An 11,415-nucleotide genomic window follows, 5' to 3' on the forward strand; every position below is an offset into this window, starting at 1 on the left:
TCATGCATCACTTATGCCTGCGCACTACTGCTTCAGTGCTATTACATTTCCCCTCACATTTGCAACTGTTGATGTCCTCTCTTGTGCCCTAATAATATACTGTAATGCTTTTGTTTTTATCTCCCAGGGGTGGATGTAGTTCTCAATTCTCTTGCCGAAGAGAAATTGCAAGCAAGCCTTCGCTGTTTGGCAAGACATGGCCGTTTCTTAGAAATTGGCAAATATGACCTGTCAAACAACACACCACTCGGTAAGTCTTTAAACCATTGTTGATTGGGTGAAATTTGTAAAAATTAAGGGATTTTTTCCAAAATCAAAGTCACATTAGAAAAAAGCATAGAAAAAGACCGGACCGATAGAATAGGAGTGCATGAAAATGCAAACTGTATGATAAGGATTTTGAAACAAATGTTGTGGGTAGATGCTGTAAAGTATGAATATTTGAAGACATTTGATGATAACTGACAGTGGCAGTGAAATTGTTGAATGGTTTAAATAGTTTAATTATGTAATGGTGAGGTCCCATCCCTTCCCTTACTTACCTCACACGATCTTGTGTTTCAGGCATGGCCTTGTTTTTGAGGAACGTGTCCTTCCATGGGATCCTCCTGGATGCCCTGTTTGAGGAAGGCAACCGCGAGTGGGCCGAGGTCTCTCAGCACCTGAAGGACGGCATCGCCAGTGGAGTTGTGAAGCCGCTGCACACCACCGTTTTCCCCAGAACTGCGGTGGAGGATGCCTTCCGCTACATGGCCCAGGGCAAGCATATCGGAAAAGTGCTCTTGCAGGTACTGATGCGGATTTACTGGACCGCTCACTGCTGCCCTACAAAGTGCAGTAACTATGCCAACATTGAAACTGAGAAAAATGCCTTCAAAGTTTTGGTACTTGGTTGAATATTGTAATTAGGGCAATGTTGACTCAGCAATATCTCTAAAATGGGACACATTTGGACCATAAGGCTTTGGTCTTCAAAACACCACATTTATATTGTGACATTGTTAGTATAAACTCAATTTTGCACAAAAAAATGTGTTTGTACCTGCACTATGCCTTTGTAGGGCCGACTTTCCCTCTATAAAATGTGTCTTGAATGCACTGTTGCCAATGCCTGTTTGGAATAACACTGGCTTCTTGTCAGGTACGCGCTGAGGAGAAAAGCGAGCAACTCTCCATTCCTGCAATCTGTCGCACATTCTTTCCGTCGTCATTGTCTTACATCATCACCGGTGGACTTGGGGGCTTCGGTTTGGAGCTGGCCCATTGGCTGACGGAGAGAGGAGCCAACAAGCTGGTGTTGACCTCCCGCTCTGGAATGCGCAACGGTATTTTTTTTAATCAACCTAACCTAAGCCATAACTTATTAATGGCTATTAAGTTGTTATAGGTAATTGTAACACAGTCTACAAGGCTGTTTGCTCTCATCACTTTAAGCCTTTACACATTTACACACTTCATAAATAATCAAACTAATATGCTAGAGAGACACTATGACATGCTTTTTCATCTGTTTTTTTATGGTGTTTGCGGTTTAGGATACCAAGCCAAGAGAGTGGCAGAATGGAAGGCAACAGGTGTGAATGTGTTGGTTTCAACTTGTGATGTTAGCACAACCGAAGGGACTGAACGTCTCATTGCTGAAGCCTCCAAGCTTGGACCAGTAGGAGGGGTGTTCCACCTGGCTATGGTAAGTTTTGGCAAAATGCACACATTGTATTGGGCTGTGGTCTTGTATATTGCTTCTACCACATTTTTCAATACTCTAAAAGCACTCCAAGAAGTAAACCTTACACCCTTGGACTTGGGAACCTTCTAAGTCAGTCTCTATGGTGTGATATTTTTTCTGTTAATGTTTACATGCATTTGTTTTGGGTGGTGTTAATTAAAGCAGACACTGTTTGTTCGTTCATGTGATTCTGGTGAAGATCAGACCATATTTCATTTAAATAAACATGGAAGAAATTCTAAAGGGTGTGCAAAGCTATTCCTCCTGACTTGTTTTTTTTTGTTTTTTTTTTTTTTAAATCACCCCAACCACCTTTGCAAACACGGATGATTTTGGACACTGATGTAGAGAGTAGTAATATTCTAGAATGCTTCTTTAAATGATCTTCTCTCTTCTCAAGGTTCTGAAAGATGGAATGCTGGAGAATCTCTCTCCAGAGAAATACATGGCTGTCGCCAAACCAAAACACCATGGAACCCTTCATCTGGACAGGTATCTGTGGATCAGTCAAAGCGATAATAGAGATGTATTTTAGAAATGAAACAAGATGTATTTTAGAAATGAAACAGAAGTTGTGATAGGCCACCGCTCATCTGTTTAGAAGGTGCAGGATTCAGTAGAAATTTCTGTATAAAAAGGAGACAATCCGCACACTTCAGGTCTTTTTTGTGCATAGACGCTTTACTTGACTTGCAAGCTTTCGGTCCTTAGACCTTCATCAGGCAGAGTCTGAATGAAACAACAAATAAGCTTAAGCTTTTCTGTGATTTTGGTCACATGGTGAGTTTCCATGGTAGTGAGTGAATTAAATCAACTGAGAAGGTTTGTTCCAACGTGTGGTGCTTTTTCAGGGTGACCAGGGAGAAGTGTCCGGACCTGAGACATTTTGTAGTCTTCTCCTCGGTGAGCTGTGGCCGTGGAAACGCTGGCCAGAGCAACTACGGCTTTGCCAATTCCGCAATGGAGCGTATCTGTGAACGTAGACGCCACGACAACCTCCCTGCCCTTGCCGTCCAATGGGGGGCCATCGGAGACGTTGGGGTCGTCCTGGAGACGATGGGAGGCAATGACACGGCTATTGGTGGCACCATGCCCCAGCGCATCTCCTCCTGCATGGAGGTTCTGGATCGTTTCCTGTGCCAGCCCGGCCCGGTGATGTCCAGCTTCGTCATGGTCGAGAAAAGCATTGCAGCCAAAGGAGCGGGTAGTGAGAAGAAAGACCTGGTGGAGTCCGTGGCACATATTCTAGGCATGTCTAACTTTATTTCATGTAATGGGTATGCAGTAGTCATTTTCAACATTGCTCATTCACAAATTTGATCTTGTCATGAATATTTGAAAACGAATATTTTCTGGTCATGAAACAAAATTCATGTATGAAGGGTCATAAGGAATACTTGGAAATGGATGGTAATGGTAATGACGGCATAAATCCATTAATCCAGCAATGGGCAGCATAAATTCTGGAAATAAACTTTTACAAAACATAATGTACCTTTTTAAATGCCTGTTTTCGGATGAAAGCACTATTTTTTATTAGAGTGGTTAAGTGTAAAATACTGAAGTTCCCCATAATCCCCACTATCAGTCTATGTAGTAGAGATGCATTATTGTCTTCTAAAGTGTTTACATTACAGGTACATAAAAGCATATTTATATTTTTATACTGGTACTGATTGTGCTTCCTGATGCTTCTTTCCTTTAAGGTGTGCGTGATGTGAGCAGCCTGAATGCTGATGCCTCATTGGCTGACCTGGGGCTGGACTCACTGATGGGCGTGGAGGTGCGACAGACCTTGGAACGTGACCACGACATCGTCATGGCGATGCGAGAGGTCCGTCAGCTGACCATCAACAAGTTAAGAGAACTGTCTTCTCAACGTGGAACCAAAGAAGGTGTGTGCTCGCTCATTTTGGTGATCATTTCAAGGGTTATAATTTGTTGTATGTTTGGGTTTTGAAAATACACTTGTGGTGTACTAGGAGAGGGTTCTGTGGCCAGCACCTTTCAACATACCTAAGGACACTGTGTAATAAATGTGGAAGGCCAAAAACAAAGCAAGGACCATTGATATACAGTAATTACAAATGAATGAAGATAATTCAGGGCATTACAACATTCCAATAACCATAAAACAATATCCCAATTGGGCAACAAAATAACCATAAAACAGTATCACGATAAGACCATTAAGACAACAAGAGGCAATAAAAGTCTCATAAAACAAGCATTATGATTGAAAAGCAAGAGTAAAAAAAGGTTTTGAGCCTAAGTAGAGAGAGAGAGAGGTGCACTGTGGGAACTCCCCGTCAGCCATGGAGCGAAGAAGTTTGGTGTGGGTGAAGAGGAGGTGTATGTGTGAAGAGAAGGTGTGTGTGTGTGAAGACTAGTTGTGTGTCGGTGGACTGTAGGGTGCAGGGAGGTTGGTATCGTGAGAGGAGATTAGCGAGATAAGGGGGAGCTACTGTAGGTTGTGCTGTGTCTTGTTCACAAGTGAAAGTATTTTGAACCGGATGCGTGGACAGCTGCAGAACAGCTGTGATGTGTGTTGTCAGGGTCAGGTGTGGGTGAGAAGCCTTGCTCCAGAGTTCTGGATATGATTTAACCTGTTCATTGAATTAGCTGGGACACCAGTGCAATGCAGTTATCAAGTCTTTCTGTTATTCAAACTTCCTGTTAATGTATTAAGACCAATGATATGTAGTAGACCTCCTTGATTAAGACCCTACCAGCAAGATGGAAACGTAAAAACAACTACCAACAACATTTCAAGCTGCAATTCAATTTCTTAAGGACACTGCTGCATGTGGAGTGTGCTGTTGTAGCATGATGCCAACGCCTGTCATCAACTGTCAATATTATTTTTATATTGTATTGATATTATTTTAATTATTAAGATGACCTTTTTTTTTCAATGGAATATTTTTTTTGTCTATGCAGACTCTCGGCATCAGTCATCTAAGAAGTCAGGCGTGCTGGCTCTGCTGGAGTCGGACCCGAATGCGTTGTTGGTGAACCCCAACGGCCCCACTGTGGTGCCACTGAACGAGGTGCGGAGCTCCGAGAGGCCCCTCTTCCTGGTGCACGCCATCGAAGGCTCAATCTCCGCGTTCCAGGCCCTCACCACCGCCCTCAAAGTGCCCTGCTATGGCTTGCAGTGCACCAAAGGTACTGTGAGGAAACATGCTGCTTTTAACTCACATTTTCATACTTTCATACATTTTGTTTTTTGCAGGTTTGTTTATGTTATGATGGATGCACTTGGTGTTTGCTACGGTGATAAACAATATAGTATTAATATTATTTCTATATTTCTTATATCATTATTGTTTATTAAAGTCAAGAAACACAACGACATGAAATTCTCATTGCAATTTCTTTATTGAATAATTTGTCGACATGGCTCTGTTCAGAGGAGCCCCCTGATTTTTCATGTGTGTCATGAAAAAAGCAGATTGTCAGAGATCTGCGGCAGCAGCATAGATCGATAGGTTTATTTTCCATGTCATCGTACCTGATATTTCGATTTGTGAAATTACATTTCATCACATTACATTACACTTAGCTGGCGCTTTTGTCCAAAGCGACTTAAAGATACTGTACATTACCCCGCGTGTTGCCCCATACCAAATTCTCTGCAGTAAATATTTGTTCGTGTTTTTTTTTTTTTTTAAGATTGCAAGCGCAGTATTTCCAAGCTCCCCTGAACCTTGCATCTCTTGCATGTCTTTGTAGATGCCCCATTAGACAGCATTCAGCGCCTGGCCGCGTACTACATCAAATGCCTACGACAAGTCCAAGCAGATGGGCCTTACCGCATCGCCGGCTATTCCTTTGGCGCTTGCGTAGCCTTTGAAATGTCCTCCCAACTTCAGGTCGCAGGCCAGCCAGTTGAGCACTTGTTCTTGTTGGATGGTTCTCACTCCTATGTGGCGGCCTACACTCAGGTGAGTAGTATGTGTGTGTGTGTTTTTATGACACCTCTCCATTGCTAAAATCTCTGATAGTCTGATATCTGTGTCCAACTGAGATTCTGTGTGAAATTGTCCATTGTCCATGGTGGTGGTGAATATCTTAAAAATATATTACTATTAGCCTATTATTAATAAGCGTATTTTATTATTATTATAAGCCTCGTTTTCTCAGTTATTCTATTATATGCAAGTTTTCTGCCCTGCTCCTTCGAACTTTCTCCTCAAAATAACTAGATTTTAGTTGAAACACTGGGAAAGTTCAATCACACGCACAGACACACAGACATGAACAGACATTTTCAGCTCTGAGTGCACCCAACAGGTTGTGAATAAAACGTAAATGAAGCCCCAGGTAAATGAAGCCCCATAGTACTTACCTGATGAAGGTCGTGGACCAAAGCGTTGTGTATTAGAGAAAACGGCTAAATGGTTAATGTGCGTTGGTATTTTCAAGTTGTCTGTTGAAAGACTCGAGGGCCATCTCCAATGCACCTGCCAGCTGAGGTGTGTGGAAAAAAAGACAAGTGAAATCTTTTGAATTTGAAAAAATATCCCTTGTTTCCCTTCTCCCCGCACTTCCTCAGAGTTACAGAGCAAAACTGACGCCTGGGAACGAGTCGGAGGCTGAAACGGAGGCCCTTTGTGCCTTCATCCAGCAGTTCACAGGAATGGAGTACAACAAGGTAAAAAAAAAGAGATACAGCCATAAGAATATATTACTGTAATTGAGTACAAGACAGGCGTATGAAAATAACACTGTTAAAGCAGAACAGGCTTGAAGACGACGCTTTTTGTAATCATGTCAGTGGTTCATCAATTTATGCACTGTCTCATATCGAGCCATTGTGTCAGTGCACTGAAGGTTAGTGCATAGTTCACACAGTGCACGGAGGACTTTAGTGCATAGTGTCGTGGAAAAGTTTGGGCACCGTGCCATCACTGGAAATATTGAGCGGGCATAGCATTAGATTAGATAGCCAAAGTATCGGCTGGCTACTGTTTACATTGCACAGTGTCTCCTGCTTGTACTGTATGGACATTTCCTTCAGTCCAAATGGCAGCTGTCTAATACAATACTTGGCTTGGCTTGAAAATGTTGGTGTCTCAGCAACATTACTTACAGAATTAAGAGACTTGACCAAGCATGTTTAACAACATGGCGTCCGTTTAGTGCATGCAATGTCCATAGTTCAAGTACTGCGACTTTCACCGTCGTTAGGGCAGCATCCAGTCACTTTCAGTGCACTGAATTTACAGAACTTTTCAGCGTGAGCGCCCTATGCCAACATAGTGCCCGAAGTGCACAAGAGTACGATATGAGACACAGCAGCGGGCCCATTGACAAGCCTATTCACTCATTGCTGAGTACTCAACATCACAACCGCATTGCTATGGCCTCAAACATCTTCTAGTAGAGTAAGATAAAGCAAACCCCACCTAGCCAATACAAAAGAGTGTGCTCAACTTCGGTCTCCTAAGGTGGGGTGTCCCCTTCTTCTCTTTTTGTGTCATCGTGTGGTGGCTTGCATAAGATGTGCGCTACTGCCATCTACAGCAATGAGGGAGCGCCATTTATTCTCAACCTAAAGTCTCCTAAAGGCCTCCTAACCAAAGGTCTCCTAAAGGGGCCGTTCACCTGATGTCACATGGATCCCAGCCTGATCTCCAAAAATTCCGTGCTCCTGGACATGGATGTTAAGGACACGTAATCTGTGTCCAGGAGCACGGATTTTGCCAAAATTCCGTACTCCTGGACACAGAATTGTTTTCCGTGATGGGCACACGGAAGTGCTTTCTATATTCCCACTGCACTGTGTTAACTCTATCATTAGAAAATACATACCAAATGCTAATCCTAAGCAAAGTAATGCTATAGCAATTTAAGTTGTGCCCTGACCAAAACATTCCCTAATCTTAACCTGTCATTAAAGACTGATATTTTTGATATTATTATATTTCTGATTATATTATATTATTGATTACCGGTATATCATATTTCTGATATTATTCTTTTCCAGTTGGTTGATAGGCTATCAAATTCATACAATGAATGAAAGACTACTAGCTGTGCCCAGACCAAAACAATCCCTAACCCTAACCTGTCAGTAAGAATTTTTTTTTTTAGAGAAAAAATATTTGAAATTAGAAAAATCTTGAGAAAACACAACACTGTGGAAACATAGAGCTGTGGGAGTATAGAGAGAGCACTTCTGTGTGTCCATCACGGAAAACAATTCTGTGTCCAGGAGCACGGAAAACAATTCTGTGTCCAGGAGCACGGAATTTTGGCAAAATCCGTGCTCCTGGACACGGATTTCGTGTCCTTAGCATCCGTGTCCAGGAGCACAGAATTTGAGGAGATCATGTTGGGATCCCAGAAAAGTGTGGGATGTTTGACACTACCTCCTTTTCTGCCATCCAAATTTCTGCCAAACAAACAAATTATTACTACACACTAGCACTACAACACCCCATTTGACAAATATGATTGGCTTACATGACTGTATTTTGGATGTTGGCCTACTGTAGAAACTGAACCTGGTTTTGATGTTTTTGTCAGCTGTTGGAGACTCTCCTGCCACTGGCAGACCTTGAGGCGAGGGTGAAGGCGGCCGTAGACCTCATTGCCTCCATCCACAAGGCTGTCGACCGCCCCTCGCTCCACTTTGCAGCCTCCACCTTCTACCACAAGTTAAAAGCTGCCGACAGCTACGTGCCCGGCACCAGGTACCATGGCACCATCACCTTACTGAAGGCCAAGATGAGTAGCGACTACGGCGAGGGACTTGGGACAGACTACAAACTCAATGAGGTAATATTTTATTTATTTTGCTGCTCTCACATACGACACCACCAGAAAAAAAAAGATATTCACATTCCTGTTAGGTTGAAGTTTTGGTTCCTTTATTTTCACTCATGCAATGAAATTAGTAGATTATACAGTCCATTTGCTGAAAATGAGGTTGGGTTATGACATGCGTATATAGAGTGAGCCCCTAACTTGTATACTGTATACATACATGCAGTGCATGCATTCATACAGTACATACATGTTGTACATACTTCATGTACGTATATGCATACAGACTAGTACATTCTTGCATGCATGCATACAGATGCATAGTGTGTTTACATGCATATCAATATCTCAAATGTGATGCTGGAAAAAAAATGAAAAAATGAAATTACTTTTTTGTGCTTGTGTTTTATGAATTATTCATTTCTGTCTGTTTGAAGGTTTGCGATGGGAAAGTGTCTGTTCACGTCGTCGAGGGGGACCACCGCACATTCCTAGAGGGCGAGGGCGTGAAGTCCATCACTGGAATAATCCACAGCTCACTCGCTGATGCCCACGGGCGCGTCAGGGAGGGTTAACGATAGCGGTGTTCTGATGCGCTTGCTTACCATTCCAACAGGATTTCTAATCCATCCTCCCTTTGTGCTGCTTAGGGTCACTAACATACCATAGACTAATCTCTTTGTTTCATCTCTCCTCTATTTTTTCCAATGTATGTATGTTTTAGAGATTGGATGGACTAGTCCAATGGACTAGTTAGTTTCTGTTGATTGGTTAATTTATAAATGTCAAGAATTTATAAATTACAGGGAACAGTACTGCCCTATAAAGGCAAAGTGCAGTAACTACGGCAACACTGGAAACTGAGAAAAAGGCCTTCAAAGTATTGATATTAGGTTGGATATAGCAGTTACTGCCAATTTGACATGGTGATGTCTCTAATACTGGGCCATAAGGCTTTGTCACAAGAAAAAGAAGGTGCTCTGAAGACCATTTTCAGTCTAAACTCAACTTTGTTTTAAAAACAAATGTAGTTACTGCACTTTGCCTTTGTAGGGCAGAGTAGACATGTGGGGGAAAAAACCTATATTTGGTCATCAATCATGCAATGTCTGGAATTGCCTGTACCAACTGCTGTGGAAGATTTTTTTTTTCTTAATTAATATTCACTGGAAAAATGCTAAGCAACATTGCAAGTTACAACAAGGCACAGGTTGAAGTTACTCATGCCATTTATGTTACTGCTACATTGTTACATGGACATGAAATTAAACCATCACTAAGAATATCCAAGAGGTATTTTGTTTTTACACTCACTTCGGTGTGGCACTTTCAACAGATGAAGTGCATGTCATCATTATTGTTGTCTGTGATTCCAAATGTTTCTCTGTGCTTCCAAATGCTGTTTATTTTGTGTTGTTGTTTTTTGTTAACATGTGGTGTCAAAGGTAACTGTTTACGCATCTCCTAATTTCAGCCAATAATTATTTTGTGAGGAATATTTTGGTCTGGTTGGCCAAGAAGAACAACATTGTTGTAATGGCTGCTCTGACTAATCCATGAAATTACTTGTCATATTTTACATAGTTCATTACTCACAATAGACTACTGGTTTCAGTGAATGTTATGTCATATGTGAAACTACTTGTAGAATCATTGCAGTTCTTTTAAATCTTCTTTCAAGGGTCAAGCTGTATTTTTTCCGTTTTTTCCTATTAGTAGTACAGGGTAAATCTGCGCAGTGTTGTCAAAATCCTTTACATTTGCGCACACCCCATTGTGTCTTTTGTGTTACATTACAGTAGAGTGGGGTCAGGTAATTGAGCGATGCGCTTGTTTTTTCTGAGACTTTACTTTAAGTCTATGACGAAAGCACTGTCTGCTCATGACTGGAAGTTACAAATTGGTGCACAAGTATTTTTCATTTTTCATGTATTTTTGTTTCTTTTTTATTGTAATTTTCATGTATTTATTCCACTAGGCAACATTAAATGCTCCTACTAACTCTTCCATCTTATGTGTCCTGCTTTTTACTTGTCTTGTTTTGGAAGGTTGATGTGACACTTGCCGCCTCTTGAAAACCAATTTAAAGTTTTCATTTCAATTGAAACAGAATGGCAAGGGGGCCTTATAATTATGTAGTGTGCGGTGTCTGAGGTTTCATTAGTTTCATTCTTTATAATCATTATACAACTAAAATGCAGTTCGAATGTACCGGTATTATGGGGGGTCACAACATGGTAAAGTTTAGGAACCCCTGCTATAAATGCTAGCGTTCAACTTTTTGTCATGTCTAGCTTCAGTTGCTGCTTTTTTCATGCACCTCAACATAAAACTTTTGAAGTCTTGGTTGACAAATGCAAACCAATCAGGTCTGACGTTAGGATTGTGTTGTTCATTCACAGAAAAATTCGCAGGATTGGGCCAAAGTAAGTGCCAATCATTATTCAAAGCATGTAGAAGAATACAGTATATTAAGTTATATATTATATTACACATTAAGTTACGTATATATTACACATGATGGAAGATTCTCATTGCTCTGACATTTAGCAAATGGAAATGACAAAATCATGAAGGCCTAAAACAGGCACGGTTTAATCTAATGTAATGTCAGAGCGTGAGAAATAGAGGAAGAATGTTAATTTATGTACATTCCAATCCCTAGGATGAGTGCAAATGTATAGTCGACGTCATTTGGTTAGTTTGACAAAAAAAATGGCTTCGGTCAACCATTTATAACAAATATTCTTAAAACCTTCCTACAACAACAACCTGTAATGTCTTGCATTATATGGATATGCAGGGATATGAGAGTGTGGTGGACGTAGAGACGGATTATGCCTCCATGGGCCCCTGGGAGAGACAACAAGAAAGGCCCCCCTCCATGACAAGATTCCAAAAGTTTTGCGTGTTTA

General features: G+C 41.3%; 1 protein-coding gene across 1 annotated transcript in view; it reads left to right on the forward strand.

Moving 5' to 3' along the window:
• fasn (fatty acid synthase) overlaps positions 1-10,509 on the forward strand; it is a 37,044-nt gene extending 26,535 nt beyond the window's left edge. Inside the window, exons 31-42 of the mRNA XM_063221813.1 lie at positions 128-250; positions 565-788; positions 1,142-1,325; positions 1,536-1,687; positions 2,127-2,218; positions 2,578-2,975; positions 3,433-3,621; positions 4,667-4,894; positions 5,462-5,673; positions 6,285-6,383; positions 8,261-8,512; positions 8,938-10,509. Of these exons, the coding sequence (XP_063077883.1) occupies positions 128-250; positions 565-788; positions 1,142-1,325; positions 1,536-1,687; positions 2,127-2,218; positions 2,578-2,975; positions 3,433-3,621; positions 4,667-4,894; positions 5,462-5,673; positions 6,285-6,383; positions 8,261-8,512; positions 8,938-9,075 (2,291 nt within the window). The 3' untranslated portion in view covers positions 9,076-10,509. The remainder of the gene's footprint in view (positions 1-127; positions 251-564; positions 789-1,141; positions 1,326-1,535; positions 1,688-2,126; positions 2,219-2,577; positions 2,976-3,432; positions 3,622-4,666; positions 4,895-5,461; positions 5,674-6,284; positions 6,384-8,260; positions 8,513-8,937) is intronic.
• The last annotated feature ends 906 nt before the right edge of the window (positions 10,510-11,415 follow it).

This window comes from Engraulis encrasicolus, chromosome 17 (genome assembly GCF_034702125.1).
Source record: "Engraulis encrasicolus isolate BLACKSEA-1 chromosome 17, IST_EnEncr_1.0, whole genome shotgun sequence".
NCBI classification, from domain to species: Eukaryota; Metazoa; Chordata; class Actinopteri; order Clupeiformes; family Engraulidae; genus Engraulis; species Engraulis encrasicolus.